The following is a 19,190-nucleotide window of genomic DNA, read 5'->3' as shown; positions in this document are numbered from 1 at the left end:
TACAGCTGCCTCTGCATAGCCATGGGTGCGTCTTGCTTTCTCTAAAGGTATTTCATTAAGTTTTCTGGTTTGCAAATTAGGTACCTCCTTCTGACCATGCACTTTGAGTTGCTGGGAGCTTCTAGAGACAGTAGAAACATGGTGTCTCCTAACATGACATTGAGGCGGCATGAGTCAGTAACTGTGAGACAGGAATTTGTATAATAGCAATCACCTTGCAAATAGATCTTGCTGCTAATTAACAAATGTAGACAAAATGTCTGGGGTAGTTGTATAATTAGCTAAAATCTACTTGTTCTTGACATTTCTTTTTAAGCATAAAATGCCTTATCTATAACGGTGTGTGGTGTTGCATGCTCATAATCCCGGCCCTGCGGGAGTCGAGGCAGGACAATCAGGAATTCAAGATCACCTGCAAAGTTGAGGCCAGCCAGGCGACCTGAGACCCTGTCTTTAAAAAAAGAAGGAAGAAAAGAAAGGAAGCTACTAATTAGCAGAGGGAATTCACGTGTGTGCTTATGCCTGTGTGTATGCACACACATGTGTGCATGTGACAAGCCTGCACAACTTCATGGCCTTTGTTTACCCTTCTCAGCGTAGACCATTTGGAGACTATCCAGCAGCTCCTGACAGCGGTAGTCAAGAAGATTCCATTAATCACTGTGAAAGGTAAGACAGCTGTTCTAAGCCTCACATACATTTTGTTACGCTGTAAATTACTTAGGATGTTGCTGTGATTGTGGTTTTTAGCCAGACACTTGCAAAGGTCTTGGATTCACAGTATCTTGCCACATCTGGTTAGAGTCAGGGTGCAGGCAATGCTGACAACGAAACCAAGAGAGTCCGAGAGTGTCCTGAGGGTGTAAGATGATAGAGGACCCCTGGCCGCCTGCTGACTTTTTTTTTTTTTTTTTTTTTTGCATGTCTAGCAGCAGAGAAACTGCTGTGCCTGCGACACAAGCTGTGATTCCAGCTCTTTGGGAGGGTCATGGAGAACAACCTTGAGCTCAGAGTCTGCCTAGGCATGATAGTCAGGCCGTGCCCCAGATTTTTTAAAAAGTATAAAAAAAGAGGGCTTTGAATGAAACTCAAAGTTAAAACAGTTACCTACTTCCGTTTCTCATTTGAAGTTCAGAGAAATTTGAGACGTGTTTGGAAGTAGTTAAAAATGTACTTTCAATGATAGTTTTCCACCTTAGCAGAAAAGATTTGAAGATGTGTCTTGCACTTGTGCCCCCCCCCCACTGTGTGTGTGTGTCTGTGTGTGTGTGTGTGTGTGTTTGTGTGTGTGTCTTTGTCCCTTTCCTTCTCTGTCCACTCACATAAAACTACAAATGGTAGAGCCAGAACTGAGCAGTTGAAGATCTGCCACAGCTTACAGGGAAGAGTGCTGTAGCACCCCAGAGAGGAGCTGTGCTTCCCGTGGCTTCTGAGTGAGTGAGCTGTGCTTCCCGTGGCTTCTGAGTGAGTGGGCTGTGCTTCCCGTGGCTTCTGAGTGAGCTGTGGCAAGGCCAAGCCCTGGAGGCCCCCATTGCACTCTGTCATCTGCTGCCTTTATCCTTCATGGAGCTATGCTGTTCAGGGGGAAACATACGTCACATAAAGAAACTGGGGGACCGGTGAGATGGTGCAGTAGGTAAAAGCTTTTGAGCTGCAGGAAACTTGAATAAAAGGCCTGATTTCAGAGCCAGGCATGCTAGTAAACACCTTGATACCAGCACTCAGGAGGTATCAGTTGGCAGATCTTAATGTTCAAGGCCAGCTTGGACTACTAATATAATACACCCTGCCATAAAAACCCAAAAATATAAAAGTTAATCAGTTGATAATTAGAAATAAGTCAAATTTCAGTATGTCCCTGCAATGCTGGTGTATCCTTACCGGAGATCAGAGGAAGCCAAAGAGAGCTGCCCAGAAGCCAGCCTGGAACCCACAGTCTAGCAGAAATGGGGAATACGTCTGGGTTTCAGTAAGATGGAATAAGAGAACCAGCCCCCAGGAGTTGTCATCTGACTTCCAAGTGGCATGCAAACACCCATACTTGGACAAACATAGCACACATGCAGAGTAACAAAAATTTCTATTATTTTATAAAAGGAAATAAAGGAATTTGGACACCTACCTCCGATAAACAAAATTTAGTCTAAACCATAAAAACGTTTATTCAGAGTCTGTAGTTCTGTGTTCTAGGTGGCGATGCCAGCTGTTACTCAGAGTCTGCATGTCTGTATTCTAGGTGATGATGCCAGCTGTTTCTCTGCAAAGTCTGTGGAGCAGTATTACAGCTGGAACATTGGGAAAAGGAGAGCTGCTGAGGTAAGGCTGGGTCTGCAGCCCACCACTGAAAGCCAGACAGCAAAGTAGAGGTGGACATCTGTGCTCTTCCTGTAAGGAAGGATGAGACAGATTTGCAATGCCTTTCTTTAAGGTACTTGGTGGTAGACTATTTCTCAGTCAGCAGCTGCTTTCTTTTGCATCTCACATATCTTTTGAAAGGCCTGCTCTCCTGTACCAGCAAAAGCATCTCATATTTGCTTTGAAGTATGAGGTTGGAGTGTTGGCTCAGCAGCAAGCTGGTTGATCTCACAGAGGATGTGGGCTCATTTCCCAGCCCCTGACTGGCAGCTCACAACAGTCTGCAACTCCATTTCCAAGGGACCCAGTGCCCTCTTCTGGCCTCTTCAAACGCCAAGCATGCAAGTGGTGCACACATCTACACATAAAGTTAGTTTCTAGAGCATTGGATTGAGTTTTGGTTTTTTTGTTTGTTTTTTTTAAGATTTATTTATTATGTATACAGTGTTTTGCCTGCAGGTACTCCTGCAGGCCAGAAGAGGGCATCAGATCTCATTATAGATGGTTGTGAGCCACCATGTGGTTGCTGGGAATTGAACTCAGGACCTTTGGGAGAGCAGCCAGTGCTCTTAACCTCTGAGCCATCTCTCCAGCCCTGAATTGAGATTTCAATGGAATATTTACAACAGTGTTGCCAGATACAGTTGAATCATGAGAAAAGAAAAAAGGACAGTGTGTGCAGTATAGCTAGGCAACAGTGGAAGGTGGGTCATTACATTTGGTTTGGGGAAAAGAAAAATTTGGTTCATGACCTGATAAAAAGCCTTAAATGTAAACCTAGGAGTCTCTGTTTTGTAAACAGTAAGACCAATTTAAACTTTTACGACATTTAAGTTTTCCTATTGTTTATGTGTGCGTGTCAGAGGACGTGAGGAGTCGGGTCTCTCCTTCTACCATGAGGTTCCAGGGGACCAAAGTCAGCTCATCTGGCTTGGTGACAGCCGTCCCATCCCTGAGCCATCTCACTGGTCCCAAAAGAAGTCTTTTGCACTTTATCCCTTTGTTGCTAGAGAGTAATAGAATCCAGTTTTTTAGTTGCTTGGTTTATTTCAGTGCTAGCTATTAATTTTATAGTTCAAGGATTTAATTTTGGTTCAAACCCTTTTTAAGTGGCAAAGAGCAATGACAGTACGAAAAGTGTTACAAGAGATCCTGGAGAAGAATCCACGATTCCACCACCTGGCGCCCCTGAAGACCAAGCAGATTGCTCACTGGTGCCGCTGCCACGGTTACACCCCTCCAGACCCCGAGAGCCTGCGCAGTGATGGGGACTCCATTGAGGATGTGCTCACCCAGATTGACAGTGAGCCAGGTAGGCCTTGTGAGGTTGTCCCCCTTCAGCCCCTACATCTCACCTGGCTTACATTTGGTTTGGGGAAATGTAAGTTAGGGGTGAGAGAGAGCTGTTCTAGATGATAAAAGATTTTCCCCCCCTCCCCCCATCTTCCTCTTCCTCCTCCTTCTTTTAGTTTTTCAAGACAAGGTTTCTCTGTGTGGCCCTGGCTGTTCTGGACTTGTTTTGTAGACCAGGCTGGCCTTGAACTCACAAAGATCCGCCTGCCTCTGCCTCACCAAGTACTAGGATTACAGGCGTGCACGCAGCAGCCCTTTCTTCTTCTTACGACATGCCAGACAACACAGTCCTATTATAGTATTTTGTGTCCATTCGGCCTACAAAGCAAATAACTGACCCAGGGGGACTAAAGCGTATTTTAAAGCTGCCAGCACTTCCCCGGGCAGTCTCAGCTGATTCTAATCTACTTGTAAACTAAACAAACTACTCTAAACCTCATAACATACATATATTCCAAACACTTGCCACTATGACCTCTGGGCCCATCCTTGTCCAGTTCCCACCATCCTCCTCCAACCATCCCAAAATCTTCTCCCTCTCCAACCCTCAAACTTTTCTCCTCTCCTCCAGGAAGTCCCGCCTTCCACTTCCTGTCCTTCTGCTCAGCTGATTGGCTAAGCAGGTCTTTATCGATGGCTGCTACATTCACTTAGCATTCCTCCACACAGTGCTTCAGAGCTGCTTATACCCAAATGTTTCCGGTATTGAGCTCCAGCCAGGAATGTTTACTTCAGGCCATCTGGTAGCATGTACTCATGGGAGTCTCCTCCACAGAGTACTGTGAAGACTCCTAACCCTCCCTTTTTCCCTCACATGGAAGTGACTTCCCTTTCTGTGTGACCTTAGGAACCCACCCCTAGTAGGCAAGTCTAGCCTATTGCCGTGAAGACAGGCCCGTGTCCTGGGTGTCACTGCACCCCTGGAAACTGGGGAGGGTGTTGAAGGCACATGAGAACAGTTAACAGTGTTGTAGGAAATACAGTAAAGAGACAGACGACTGCTGAAGATTGACATTAGGGGCAGGGCAGCATCTGACTGTGCCTTAAAGAGTCAGAGGGGTCCAGCCACACTCAAGTGCAAGTCAGAGTCCCCACCCCATCTAGGTAAGTCTTGTTTTCTGCAAAGCTTCCTGAGAGTCTGGTGTTCAATGGTCTTTTCTCTCGTTTCCTATGGGATATAGTATCCATGCTAAGAGAGTTGTCAGCTTCTAGATCTGTGTCCTTGGTGAGCGGAGACCACATAATCACCTCCAAGTGTCACCGGTGCTCTGTGTGCAGCATGGCATATCACCAAAACATGTTGAAGTCCAGAGTCTCAGCCCAGCCTGTCCCTGCGCTCACTGTGTAGCTGCCGAGGAAACTGTGCTCTGATACCCCTGCCCCTACCTCCCCTGGTGCCGCACGGAGTTGCAGTGCCGGAAATGAAGCCCAGGGCTTCCCGGTCCCAGGCTCTCCTGCCTGCTTGCCTGGCAGGCACTGCTACTAACTGATCTATAGCCCCAGCTCAATAGGGATGACTTGATGGTCTTCACTGTACATTTCTAAGTTTTTCATAGTTAGAAAGAATAATGAAGAAAATTTATTGTCTCAGGAAGTGGGGCCGGGCCTGGTTCTCCAGGATTGGAGCTGGCTATGTACTGCTTTTCTACTTCTTGAGGCACTGGCTTTCCTGAGAGAGCCATAGCATCTGAACTGAAGAAAGGTTAGCTCCCTGCAGACTCTGCCTCCTTCAGACTGGGGGGTTCTCCAGAGTCACAGACGCTCCCTCTCATTTAGAGTGCTTGTCATCCTTCTCCACTGCTGACGATCTCTGTCGGAAGTTGGAGGATCTGCAGCAGTTTCAGAAAAGGGAGCCTGAGAACGAGGAAGAAGTGGATGTCCTCAGCCTGTCAGAGCCACTGAAGACGAACATTAAAAAGGAGCAGGAAGAGAAGCAGGAGGAAACGAGATACTACCTGCCACCAACCCCGGGCTCTGGATTTGTTGGTGACATTACACAGAAGGTAGGAGGCTAAGGCTGGGGTACTGTCAGGTCAGTGTCCAGACATTCCACCTCATGAGCTTAGACACCAGTCTGCCCAGGGGACATGTGGCTTGGCTTCTGCCGTGACTTAGGTGTGCTCCTACACCCATACGGAAGGTTGCAGTTGAATGAACTAAAGAGGTATAGGCAAAAGAGCCTTTGTTGCTGGGTTCCTTTCTCATCTGCCTCAAGAGAAGCACTTCTCTTTCACGAGGCATGTCATGGTATTTCCAGGTCATACCTGACTGAGCAGTCCCCATCCATCCCATACTACCAAGTCCCTGCCGCCTCCCCTCAACCCCTCCTGTGTTGTGTTTGTGGTGCGTATTTCCCCTGTTACCTGGGAGAGAGCTATAAACCTGATGACACTATGCAGCTCTTCGGCATCTGCCTCTGCCAGCTGCCCAGGACCCAAGAGGAAAGGAAGCATTCTCCCACACCCGCACTCACAGGCCCTGCTTCTTGATCTTAGGCCTTCTAAAGTATTGTTTGCACTATTCTGTGTTCTTTGGGGACAAAAACATGACTACTGCTGTCCGAGTGAGCCCCTCTTCTAGCCAGGGGACTGAATGTGCCAGAGAAGGCCACCTGCTTGAGAAGAGCCTTGCTTCTGACGTTGATGGAGCAAATAGCTTTCTTTTTCTGCTCTTCCAGATCGGGATCACCCTGCAGCCTGTGGCGCTGCACAGGAACATGTATGCCTCAGTTGTAGAGGACATGATTTTAAAGGTAGGTGCCTGGTGGCAGCTGTGACCAAGGCCAGCAAGGTAGGCCTTGTGAGTAAGGGACAAAAGGGGAACAGAGAGGACAGCTTTTTAATCCTTGCCTTACGTAGGCTTTACATTTCCTTTTTTCTGTTTTCCTCCTCCTAGTGAACTAAACTAAGTCATGTTCCCTCCAAGAGCTGGGGGCTTTGTTGTGATAGAACCAGGGCCTTGTACATGCCAGGCAGGTGGTCTGCCGTGCAGTCCCTGCTTCCCACAGCTGTCAGCACAGAAGTATCCTAGTGTGAGAAGTGTCAGTGCTCTTGTTACAGAGAGGGAACACAACAGAGCCTTGGGTTTTCCCTGCCTCTCACAACAGAGAAGCAGCCACAACTGCCCTGTCTCTGGGCAAGGGGTTAGGAAAGCTTCCATGCCTGGCCTGGTCCTTACCTCATCAGTTCTTTTCCTTTCTGCGGCCCTCCAAAAGGAAGGCTCCGGTAGCAGCCCTCACTCACCACACTGTTCTCCTTAGGAAACAATGCCTGGTTAATGAAAACCACTTAGTCTAATTTATAATTTGTCTACATCATGGCCTCTAAACAAAAATTCAGCTTTTCCTGAGAACTTTGTAATATTTAATTGGCAGTTATTTCAAAAGTCTGGGTAAAGGATGAGGTTGGCTGCATCCTTCCCACTAGCAAGCAGGTGGCTCTTTTGTCAACACCAGTCTTCTATTGTAGGCCACGGAGCAGCTGGTGAGTGACATCCTGAGACAGGCGCTGGCAGTTGGATACCAGACAGCATCTCCCAACAGGTACTGGTGCTGATAGTGGAGGCTTTGCACTTCATTTACTCTTGAAGAATTTTTTTTTTAACCCATTATTCAGTGTAGTAGGAGGTAGTCTGTTCTGTAGTTCTGAGAGATCCTCTTGGCATGAACGCCTAGCTCTGCCCATTACCTCATAGACACGCAGGACTGTTGTATCACAGGGTAGAGCAGACAGAAGGTCCTTACCTTAAAGACAGTAACAGCTGATGTGGCAGACTCTAGGGTCAAGGTTAACAGATACTACCTAAGGTGACTGTCACTGCAGACACACTCTTCCTCTTAGGAACTGGGAGATTCAGCTCTAACAGGAGTCATCTCCCCTGTCCCAGGTCACAGGCTCTAGATGCAGACTCATCTCACAGCTGGGAACCCTTGAGCTCAATGCCACCTCCTCCCTGAGCATCTCATCTCTAAGCGGGATGCACAGTTCCCCGGCCTTAAAAGGGCAGCAGGCTACAGCCTGTCTTCCCTTTGTGCCGAAGGCTGTCATAAAGCCCTGACACTGGAGTGCAACCCAGAGTGCAAACCCCCCCCCCAAATGAGGATATTAGGTCAGACAACACAGAGGTCTTGAGTTTTGTAAGGGTAAAGATTTCCAGGAGGAGACACACTTTCGGTGTTCCTGACTGGGGCTGTGACAACCCATGTGGTTTAACCAAGAGCATGTAACCTCAGGCTTGGCTGGCCAGGCCCTGCCTCCCATCCTCCGGGTGCAGACATGTGGTCTATGTTTTCCTGATGCTTTGAAGCCAGCTTGAGTCTGCTAAGACTTGGATGCACACCGTTCTCTTCTGCTGTCTGCTTTACTTCCTCTCTCTTTCTGTTGTCTGATCATTTAGCCAACATGATGTCCTCTCACTCTTGTGACCAGGAAATAAGATTTGAGTTCTGGGTAGGACTAGAAATGGAGGAGAATCCATGAGAAGTGTGAGAGAGAAAATGGCCTCAAGCCATTGCCCTCACTTCCTTCTAAAAGCGAATAGCCCCCTTCAGTAAATTAAATTATTACTGAATGATTTGATAAATTATACCTAATTATATTTTCTGGGTTTTTTGTTTTGTTTTGTTTTTTTGACTAGGATTCCGAAAGAAATCACAGTGAGTAATATTCATCAGGCCATTTGCAACATCCCTTTTCTGGATTTTCTCACAAACAAGCACATGGGGAGACTAAACGAGGATCAGTGAAAACCGTGAAGATGGCCCCCGAAAAGCAGGGTGGGGCGCTGTGTCTGAAGCATGCAAACTGTGTGCCGCTTGCTTGGGGAGAGGTGGTTTTCTGTGCATTGGAATGCCGCAGCTACCACAGCGGTCCTTCCATCGCACTGCGCGTCACACAGGACACCGAGTCCTAGTTTCCTGTTCTGGAGGAATGCTGAATGGACATGGCTTTGTCAGCTGGCATTTCTTTACTCCGTCAAGGCTCTGCAGGGGTCTTGGCATGAGGCAACACACATACACAGGTGCTCCCTCTTTGGCGTGTGCTTGGGTTCACCAGGGGCCTACTTTTCCAGAAGGCAAGAACAAGCCTGGCATGCTGGGCTGGGGAACTCTAAAGAAGGACAGAGCAAGCAAGTTCTTTCTCTCACCTTGCCTCCTGTGGAACGGCTGCACTTGGCAGGTACAAGTCAGCTACAGAGGGGTAGTACACCATGTGGAAATCCAAGGCCAGGGAGGCTACGCTGAGACTTTTTCATGAACCGTGATGCCAGTGCTTCTGTGACAGCCTGTGTCAAAGCACTGTGGAGGGTCCCAGCAGAGATCAGGAGGAACCCAGAACCACAGCTGTTAGTGTAGGTGTCATCCACAGTCAGGCACTTGAGCCATGCGTGGTCCTCCTACTCATGTGGGCTGCAGAAACTCCTGCCACTGCCTCCTGCGGAGGGGGGGGGGGTGAGGGGGAGGAGACAGCCCAGGGCAAACCTTACTGGGATTGTCGTCTCGGTGGACTAGAGTCCTGCCCTTCTCTGCCAAAGAGTTTTACCAAGATGAAAAGGGTTGAAACGCCTGTGAGTGCCTTACTATGAAAGAGACCTGCCCTAGCCCAGTGACCCAGTGCTCAAGAGTGGAGCACCTCGGTGAGAGGGGCAGACCGGAGGCCGCTAGCACCAGTACAGAGTGTGCACACACTGGGGACTCTGCAGTCCTCCTAACTATTGTCTCAGTTGCAAACCTGCTCTTACTGTGCTCAAAGAAAACTTGAAGTGTCTGAGTCAAAGTCAAAGCAACATAAATAAAGCCTGTTTTCCCAGGTCCCATAGTCAGATGTAGTCAGGAAACAGAGCAGGGAGGTAGCTGGATAAAATACACCTTTAATTCAGCACCCGAGAGCTACAGGTACACAAGGGTCTATCCAGCAGGGATAGGGCAAGCATGGCTTAATGGTGTAGTTGGGTAAGACTTGCTCTGTAGACCACACAGCAGATTGACAGGCCCCACACAGGTTTGTTCAGAGACTGACACGGTAGAATATCCAAATGAGGGCAGATTCATTCGTTGTGATGAAAACCTAAAGGAATTACTGTTTTGCTAAAGAAGTAGCAAATGATTTAACAGTCTCTGTGTATATTAATGTTTTAAGTGTTTTTTTAATCAAAATGTGTAACATAATTGTGTATCATTTTGTCTACAATAAAACTTTTAGTATTTGTGATGGGTTTTCTGAGCTGGAAGCACCATACTTAGGTGGGGTCATTGGGATGTGGCCATGGCATAGGTCTTCGTGAGTTTAAATTAGTATCTCTCCTTCAAAAATAGAATCTACAACTGTGCTATATAAAAGGATCACAATTACATTCAGGTCACATATAGAAAGAAAAGACACTTCACTTGGTGACCTTGCACATAGTGATTTCATACAATTTAGGATAAAAGAAAATACGCAAGTGGGTTCAGTTTCTCAACAAAGCAGACACTTTATCTAATAAACTCTTATCTGGTGAGATAAAGTTGGTCTGGCTAAGGCCTGAAAATCATGTCTGTGGTGTAATCCTTATGTTGTCATGGCTTTTTACAAAATTGTGAAAAGGTAGGTGCAGACGCTCCAGATCTAAGGGCTGGAAACCTATGGCTTTTAAAGGGAGTTTCTGTGGGGAGACATTGGGATATAGTCCATTGAAATACAGAGATACAGGTACCCCTCGGTAGTACACCTGGGAAGCACTTCACAGAGGGCCCATGGGAAAGCCCTGGAGACTAGGGCTGGCTGGGGCATAGGTCAGAGGTGCTGACAGCTCCTCCCTGGGCCTCGGGTGGCACGTCCATCCACTAGAAGCCTGGAGTCCTGAATTCTGCCCCCTGCAGCGTGGAGGCGTAAGACCTTCCGTCAGCACATGAAAGGGCCTTTGGGATTTTTATTTAGCTGGCCTCCTACACACATTGGTCACTGTGGCTATGGAATAATTAATATTGAACACTTCTCAAATTAACAGATTAAACCACTTTATTTTTAAAAACTTACAGAATACAAAAGTTATTAAATATTATGGGAGTTTTAGCAGGTATGGTAAAGTATTTTTAAAAATTAGGACTGAAGAAATGGCTCAGTTGCTGAAGTGCATGCAGTGCCTGAGTTCAGTCATGAAAACCCACATTAAAAAGGCAGGCGTGGTACTGCACTGGAGAGGCGCACACAGCCAGCCACACCTGCCTGGTGAGCTCTGGGCCAGTGAGAAAAGTGAAAGGTATCTGAAAGAAACACACATGCACACACATACAGAAAAGCACAAATGTGCCCACACAGGAACAAGCACACATGTACCTGGACATACAGGAAACACAAACACATAACAACACAGGCACATGCGCACAAGTGCCTACACGTACTCAATTATACACACACTCGCTTCTCGGAGATGAACCCTCCAGAGCTTCCAGTGCATTTCTCTGGTCTTTGTGTATATTGTGTGTAAGGTGGACCCGGGACTAAGAACATGGCTGAGATTGGTCTTGGCTGCTTCGCAGGCCGCCCGCGAAGCCATCTGGAGCGAGGAGGGACTTCCTAGGAGCAGGTGTTCATCTTTAATGAGGCTGGGTAGGAAGAGCTATGTATGGGGCACACTGTTGCGGTTCTAGACAACCTGGGACCTCTGCTAGGTCCCCTTTCACCCTGAGACTACTGCAGCACTACGTTACCAGAAAGGGACAGGTGTGCTTTATGCTAGCAAAGTGCAGCAGTGCCATGCATCTCTACGCGCAGAGGGTGGAGGGTGCCGGCCATGTGTAGGCACTGGCAGAGTATAGCTGGGGGCTTTTAGCTGGGGCATGCTAGTGGCTACAGTAGGCTGAAGAGGCGCCTGAAAGAGAAACAGGAAAGGACCAATGAGGACCCGTGCTTGGTTGGCTGTTGAATGTTCCCAGCCTCGTTTTCAGATGCAGAAGTAGAAACTAGTTCCAGCAAGTAGGAAGCAGCAGTGGCACAGACGGCCCCCTTTCCCACACGGATGCCGGAGAGCTGAAGTGGGAAGAAGGTGCCACCTGCAGCCCTCAGCAAGAGGGACTTGGAGTCCACAAGCTTCAGGGATATTAGCGTGGTCACACTAGATTAAAGGCATTATTGAGAGACCAGATGAATGGGGAAGACTCTATGTGTGTTTATAACAAGTTGCAGCAGTGTGTTTTTGCATTTAGGTTCCCAGAAGGCAAACTCCTCTTAGGAACATGGAACATGCAAACTAGCAAATCTGGAGGGAGGAACAGGATCCTCAATGTTTGCCTATGTTTCCATTTTCCCTTCAGAATAACTCAACAGCAGGAGGGAGGCTGGGCCTGCTAGCAAAAGGGATGCTGTAGGGAAGGTCTAAGCTTCCTCCTCCCCATGGCTCCCAGAAACTGATGCTCCGGCCAGGGAGAGCCTGGGAAGAAAAGAGAGCCAAACCCTGAAGACAGGCTCTTTCCAGTGTTTGAAGGGTGGTTGTGCAAAAGGGAATGGGCTTGTTCCACATAGCTACGCTGGCTCCAAGTTACAGAGATGGGTGGGTTTTTTTAGACAGGACGAATGGTGCCATCTGCAGATAGTGAGTAGCTAGGCAGAGTTGGGGAGCCAGCAGGCTTGAGGGTAAAGTTCCCTGTAGGAGATGCCATCCAGATACCTCCCAGCTCCTCATGGGTGTGCCTGGTAGTCTCTTCTAGTCCTGGTGTTGTGGGGGAGGGGGGGCAACAGGGCTCAGCCCCTAGAAATGTGGGGTGGATGTTATTTGCACTTTCAACATTTCACTCACCCTAGGAATTGTTCCCTTGAGACATGTCCATCTTGGCTATAAAGAAACTGCACTTGAAATTGGAAACGTGAAAAAAAAAATAAATAAAATTAAATTAAAAATAAAATAAAATAAAGAAATTGGAAACATGGATGATCTCCCTGGATATGTATCACCACCACGAGAGTCGTGTGCAGAAGATTAATTTTAAAAACTTAGGTTTTGTTGTTAGGTTTTGAAACAGGGTCCCTTTGTGTTGCCCTGGCTTTCCTGGAATTTGCTATGTAGGCCAGGCAGGGATCAAGTTCACAGAGATCCTCCTGCCTCTGCCTCCCAAGTGCTGGGACTAAAGGTGTCATTCCTGGTATTGCTCCCTCCCTCCCTCCCTCCCTCCCCTCCCTCTCCTTCCTCCCTCCCGTTGTTCCTCCTCCTCCTCCTCCTCTTCCTCCTCTCTTTCTTGTTTATTTTGAGACAGGGTTTCTGTGTAGCCCTGGCTGTCCTGGAACTTCCTTTGTAGACCAGGCTGGCCTCGAACTCTTCTGCCTCTGCTGGGGTTAGAGGCGTACACCACCACTGCCAGGCTAAGCTTTCTTAACATTAAACATGCGGGCCACTATAGAAAAAGATGATGGTACTGCCTGTGATTACCATAGGTTACAAAACAGAAATAACATGTGTCGTGGGAAAAACAGTCCAAAGTGGTTAACTGGCCTACCAAGGACTTGATCTATGCATATTCCTCAGTCTGGAGCAGTTTGGGGGTCACAGCTGAATTGATCCTCGGGTTTAAAAACGGAAGGATGCCAAATGGCAATTTAGAAGATAAAGTCTCCCCACCACTGCTGGAAGAGTGTGGGGGAGGCTGGTGGTGTCCTGCCCCTCGGTTTCCACACCACAGCCATGCTGCTCCTGTCAGCAAAGGGCCAAGCCAGGCCTGGTAGGTCTGGCAGTGCTCAGCTTTCCCAGCCATGGTTTCCTCTGGTCTCCGCTGGTCATACATTGAGAGTCCTCCGGGGGGCTGATGTCTGAAAGATGGCTGAGGGGTTAGGTGTGAATTTCCTCACCTCTGGAACCTAAGAAAGGAAGCGTGGCCATGTCAGTGGGCTTCTTCTCAACTTTACCCAACCCCTGGCTCTGAGAAAAGAATCCCTTGCCCCTTGCAGGAGTTGACAGTGGCAGTTAGCAAAGTGAGCTATGTCACCACTAGGGTGGGTCACGGGGAATGTGAGCCTATGCTGCTCCCCTTTGACCTTTAGTTGGGATGAAGATGCTTACTCGCCATGCAGTGCTGGGAAGGAACCCAGAGCCTCACACATGGCATGCCCTTGTTGGACCGCAGAGCTATGCATGTCACTTTTGTTTTAGTGTTTTTGAAAGGAACAGAGCTGTACTGAGGATGGAGCTCACTCATGGCTCTGTATACTGAACATACAGTCTAGCACTGAGTCACACTCCCAACCTGGAAAGTCACTAGCCCTAGCAGTAGTCAGGGGACAAGCTGGGGTTTAGGAAGCAGACAGACATTGCTCACTAGGGCAGTGCCAGAGACACCACCTAGTCAACAGCAAAGTAGCTTTTCTGTTATTAGGTACATTTGGTTGGACACTGCTATCTTTAATTATTATTAATCAAATTAAATATTAATTCGGTTGCCATTTCATGCCACCAAAATCTGACTCCTAAACCCTGCCCTGGAGAGCAGGTGTCTGTCTTCCCACTCCAAGGCTGACCTGGAAGCTGGCCCCAGGGCTGGGGTCCCATCCAGAGCTGTGAGTTGTGATGACTCTAGCTGGCCTGGCCTTTGTGGCTCTTGAAGGCTTCACTCCAGTCCAAGCTTGGAATTCCTGTCTGCAACAGAACGCAGTTACAACCTTGCACACGGCCAGTAATTCCCCGGGCCCCAGCTTCTTAAAAGGCCAAGCCCTGTTCAGTACTAGTCTGCCTTGTGCCTCATGATCCTTAATCCTCTTGCACAAGCTGGACCAGAAACACCAGCTGCTCTGAGCAGATGGGCCAGTCAGAAGGGCTCAGCCTGCCCTCCCATTCTGAACGCTCCACCAGGAACCTCAGCCGCCCAAGCTTGAGGGAACAGTGGCAGGAAATCCTCATGCAAGCGAACATCTGGCAGCATCTGGCACACACCTGCCTTAGAGACAGACAAGCCCCGGTGCTCAAAGCCCTCCTGAGCCAGACCACTTACGAGGGGGTCCAGGCAGCAGTGGTACACTTCTACAACTTAGAAGGAAGAGAGAGCTCAGCCATAACAGCTGGTCCACCCACATGGTGGAAGGAAAGAACCAACTCCCAAAGTCTTTTAGCCTCCACATGTGCGTTGTGATGTGTGCACATGCGCGTACATACACATACATGAAATGTAAAAAACAAAACAAAAAAAAAAAAACAAGGCTGCATGGACCACTATGTGTATACTCTTCTTGCAAAAGACTAGTTAAATGCCCAGCACCCACGTCTCACAGGGGGACCTGACATCCTCTTCTGGCCTGGCGGGTACCTACACTCACAAGCACAGACAAAAATACACAACGATTTTTAAGAATAAGACATTCTCTTGTAAATGTGTTTTGAAAGGGTGAACTACAGTAGCCATATCAAAACCAAACACACAACGACCTCCAAGCTGCTCTGCAGTCTGAATTCCCATGAGCTACTTCTCTGGAGTAGCTAGCCCAGCCCCACAGCTCTCACTGAAAAGGCTCGATTCCTCTCTTCCTGGAGACCCCTTAATACTCTCAATGGCCCTACTAGATGGTAAATTCATGAAGGCAGTTCCCTCATGACCATAGGCACAGGGCTCAGGCGGCCGGGGCCAGTGCCTGCCTGTGCTAGGCCCTCCCCCAGCACAGGTCCAGGCGATGCCCTGAAACCAACAAAGAAGCCTTTGCTTGGCAGCAGCAGAGCTGAGCCTCACTGGGCAGGCAGATGGCATAGGCAAGGGGAGCCGCTATCTGCTGTGGTGGAGGCTCAGGGTGTTGGGTGTAAGAAAGAGCTGAGCCAGGGCCTGGCAGATAGTGTTTGCTTCCAAAGACCAGCTGCCTACACCATTTGCTGTTCTCTTTCTCCTGAGCATGCCCTTCTGTCCCCGCCTGTCTCTTGAGCTTTGTACCAGGCAGCTCAAGCCAGCTGCCCTGAGGTGGCAGCAGGGGACTCAAAACAGGAAGAACCTAGAGCAGCCCCTGAGGTGGTCTCAGGAGGTGCTCCGGGGGATGACAGAATATGGAAGGGACATCAGAGGTGCAGCTCTCAAGAACCCTGGCACTCATGGAGGACTATTGCGTAAGGTGGGCTATGACTTAGGCCAAGATTAATAAGACAAACAGAGCCACACTCTGCTCCTTAAAAAAAAGAAAGAAAGAAAGAAAGAAAAAAACCAACAACAACAAAAAAGAAAAAGAAAGCATCAGCCACGTTTTTGTTTTGTTTTTTCTTTGTTGAGACTGGACCAGAACTCCTAGAGATCCACCTGCCTCTGCCTCTCAAGTGCTGGGATTAAAGGTTTGTGCCACCAGGATGGGATTACACCAGCCTGGTCTTAGAGAGGACCAGTTTGGGGGGGGGGGTCCCAGAAGCCAGATGACTTGGTGCTGGGGGGAGGTGAGTAGTGCTCCCTGCCTGGATTTGCGGGTGAGCGAGGATTGGCAGCCAGGCTCTTGGTATTCCACTTCTCCAGGGATGGAAAAGGTTCCTAAGGCAGAGTTTACATTTGGAAAGGCCAGCCCCCATCTGTCAGTGCTTTTCCACGGCTGGCTTTAAGACTCAGTTTGAAGGCGGGCTCCAAGGAGGTGGATGAGGACAATCTGTCTAAGCCATGTTAGGGAATGAGAGCCTGCGAGCACTACAGACTTGGTCCCACTCCTTTCCACGCTGTTCAGGGCCAGGTGTTTTGAACCAGCAGCTCAAGGCCTGGAACAATACAGAAGCCAAGGGAGCCGATCCATGCATGCTAAGTGGACAGTAATAGCACCTTGCCACCAAGAGAGCTGGGAGGACCCTGCGGGACATTCGCCTTCCACGTGGCTAAGAGCTTCTCATAACGAGCTCTGAATTTTCTGGAATATCTCTCCCCCCCCCCCTTGAAGAGGGGCTTATGCCAGCATCCCCCATGCCAGTAAATGGCTATGAAGGATGGCTGCTTTCCTTCCCACCCCCACCCCCACCATCAATTGTTTGGCCACTAGACTCTTAAGCCATTGCAAGGTGCTGCACGCCCAGGACCACTGGAAGAACTACAGTCAGACATCTCCTGTTGGGGATTCAGGCTCCCAACATTGGCAGGGAACAGAAGCCCCTGTCTGTCCTGCCACTAACAGTTGTCATTCAACTTCTTACAGTTCCACTTGAGTCAGAGAGCACAAGGCCTGCCCGGCACCTCACACACCCATTAAGTGCCTCAGAGAGCACAGCCCTAAGGAAGACTCTGTCCTGCACTTTGCTTCTTTGGCATGTATCAGACACTGTCTGTGCCTACAGAGCTCCAATGTATCTCATCCTGTGACAGTCCCTTAACTAGTGTAACCCCGGGCTGGGACATGTCCCCATGTGCCATTTTATGTTTAAGTTTTATTTTAAATTATGTGTCTGTGCCGTGAGTGTGGATGCCTCAGAGGCCAGAGGCATTGGATATCCTTGAAGCTGCAGTTACAGGAAATTGGGAGATGCACGGCCTGAGTGCTGGAACCCGAACTCCTATCCCTGTGAGGGCAGTGTGCTCTCTTAACCAGTGAGCCATGTCTCCAGCCCTATGTACCTTTTGGTCCTGAACTTTCATTCCACCTTCAAGGAATCTAAATGACAAAATCCCTAAAAGAATGTAAACATCTGTAACAATGATGTGGTAGTATTTTAAATCATCCCAAACTAGAGATCCCAAGTGAGACAATAAAATATTGGGATATACAGCTATATGCCTAAGAAAAGGCTAACATACGGAACAGTTAATAACATTTAAAACATCTACTTATGGTCAAACAGCACATCAGGTTTAAAAAAAAAATGTGTGTGCAAGAAATGGCTCAGAGGGTGACTGCCTGCCACAAACCTGACAGCTGGAGTTGGCTCCCTGGAACCCAAGGCAGAAAGACTAGACTCCATAAAGTTGTCCTCTGCCCGGTGCTTTCTCGCCGCCGCCCCGCCCCCTCCTTTTCTCCCTGGGTGCGTGAGCGCGCACAAACACACACATATATGTATATAGTAAATATATATTATATGAAATATATATTAAAACAACATGACAGGAAGAATGGTACTATGAAGAAAGCCGAGTATGTATGCATCTCTTGTACTTAAAGACTAAGGAAGATCCATCTGTTTGAGAGCCGTGGCATGAGGGTGTTAAGGCGGTGTGAGGGTGTTAAGGCAGGATTTGTTATTTTTGGCATTCCTAATTTCCCCACTATTGATATGCATTACTCTTCTGAGACGGAAGAGGATGCAGGAGGTCCTTGGTTGTGCAAAGCTGAGCTGCTAAAGGAGCAAAGGACCTTTGTGCAGTGGGCTCTAGATCAGAGCAGGCACTGGCTCTGGGCACTGGAGGTGGGGGTGGGGGCTGTGCACAGCCTTCTGTGCTCATCCTGCAGAAGTTAAAAGAGAGCGGTCTGAGAGGGGAAAAGGAGGAAGCAGGGGAGAGGGCACTCCTTTGTAAGATGAGCTTTGACTGAGGATCCCCGGGAAGGGAGCAGCCTGGAAGGCAAGGCTGTGTGCTTGCAGTGTCAGGAGACCAAAGAGATGACCTATTGGCTCCTCTGCCGCTGTTCACATCCTCCAGCGTCCAGGCTCGGTTCTCTCCTCTCCCCCTCCCCCCCCCACCCCCACCCCGCTTTGGAACTCACTTTCCTCCCACCGCAGGTCAACACTCCAAGCCTACCCCTGCCACAGCCAGATACCCACCTATAAGACGTGGTCGCTACTGCAGCTGCATCCGCGTCCCCGACGGGCAGCACGAAGACCGTCCGGGAGTGGGGCTCCGAAGACTGGCCCCTGCGGCCGCCCCGCCCTGGCGCACGTTCCTGAGCCGCATCCCCGGGCACAGCACGCGCGGTCCCCAGGCCGAAGTCGCGCTGGTACTGGGTGAGCGGCACAGCGCGGCTGGGCTCCCGCGCGCCTGCGACCGACGGGCTCCCACGCGCGGTGGTGCAGTCCGCGCCCGGACCCTCGCTCGCGGGGTCGGAGTAGCTGTGCAGAGTCAGCGGCACCGCTACATCGGAGCGGTCCAGCTGGTTCCAGCGCCGGGCCAGGCAGCACAGCCGGCTGATACAGGGCCACGCCATGCCGCTCCGCCGCGCACCCGCGCCGCGCGCGCCCGCCTGCTGCCCGCCCCCGCGCAGCCCGGCGCCCTGCAAGGACGGCCTCCGGGCAGCCTGAAGCCGCCTGGACCCATTCGTGGTTGAACCCAAAGTTCTTCAGTTGTGACCTCGTAAATCAGACCTGGGCTTCGCATTTCCTAGCTGTCACTCTGCCTGCAGCTGGGCGCAGGAGACAGAGCTAGCGGACCCTGTTTGGGCTTGTGGACACGGGTGGCTGCAGAACAGAGCTAAGCTATGCAGAAGAGACTCCGTGGTCACCCAGGGTAGAAGTGGCGGACAACAAGGAGGGTGGCTCAAGGGAGGACTTGGAGCCATTCTTCTGGAAAACCACGTTTGAGTCAGCCCATGAATCACCCTTTGCCTTTTACTGTGCTGTCTTAAATGGGTGACAGCCAATCCACTTATCCT

At 49.4% G+C, this 19,190-nt stretch overlaps 2 protein-coding genes across 4 annotated transcripts in view; one reads left to right on the top strand and one right to left on the bottom strand.

The window, feature by feature from the left end:
- YEATS2 (YEATS domain containing 2) overlaps positions 1–9,921 on the top strand; it is a 97,867-nt gene extending 87,946 nt beyond the window's left edge. For 2 of the 3 annotated variants that reach the window (XM_084802416.1, XM_084802415.1), the window contains exons 25-31: positions 596–669; positions 2,237–2,316; positions 3,466–3,667; positions 5,485–5,711; positions 6,386–6,460; positions 7,176–7,249; positions 8,344–9,921. In XM_084802416.1, the coding sequence (XP_084658542.1) occupies positions 596–669; positions 2,237–2,316; positions 3,466–3,667; positions 5,485–5,711; positions 6,386–6,460; positions 7,176–7,249; positions 8,344–8,452 (841 nt within the window). In that variant the 3' untranslated portion in view covers positions 8,453–9,921. The remainder of the gene's footprint in view (positions 1–595; positions 670–2,236; positions 2,317–3,465; positions 3,668–5,484; positions 5,712–6,385; positions 6,461–7,175; positions 7,250–8,343) is intronic. The other variant, XM_084802417.1, reaches the window with a different exon arrangement.
- Positions 9,922–12,892: 2,971 nt separating this feature from the next.
- MAP6D1 (MAP6 domain containing 1) lies at positions 12,893–18,790 on the bottom strand. The gene is made up of 3 exons (XM_084802468.1): positions 18,367–18,790; positions 14,193–14,310; positions 12,893–13,535 (listed from the first exon to the last, which is right to left on the bottom strand). Exons 1-3 carry the CDS (start codon positions 18,744–18,746, stop codon positions 13,455–13,457), a joined length of 579 nt encoding a protein of 192 aa, XP_084658594.1. The 5' UTR covers positions 18,747–18,790; the 3' UTR covers positions 12,893–13,454.
- Positions 18,791–19,190: the final 400 nt, after the last annotated feature.

This window comes from Acomys minous, assembly GCF_964271855.1.
Source record: "Acomys minous genome assembly, chromosome: 11".
Classification (NCBI taxonomy): domain Eukaryota; kingdom Metazoa; phylum Chordata; class Mammalia; order Rodentia; family Muridae; genus Acomys; species Acomys minous.
The sequence above is the reverse complement of the archived record's forward strand: the minus strand, read 5'-3'. Positions and strand labels throughout refer to the sequence as shown.

Bases quoted from the DNA above. Each gene is read 5' to 3' on its own strand.
- MAP6D1 (XM_084802468.1), bottom strand. From the start codon at position 18,746: ATGGCGTGGCCCTGTATCAGCCGGCTGTGCTGCCTGGCCCGGCGCTGG. The intron at 14,311-18,366 runs GTGGGTATCTGG...GTTCTGTTGCAG, and splicing joins GTAGCGACCACGTCTTATAG to ACAGGAATTCCAAGCTTGGA. The intron at 13,536-14,192 runs GTCAGCCTTGGA...TTCCTTTCTTAG, and splicing joins GCCCTGGGGCCAGCTTCCAG to GTTCCAGAGGTGAGGAAATT.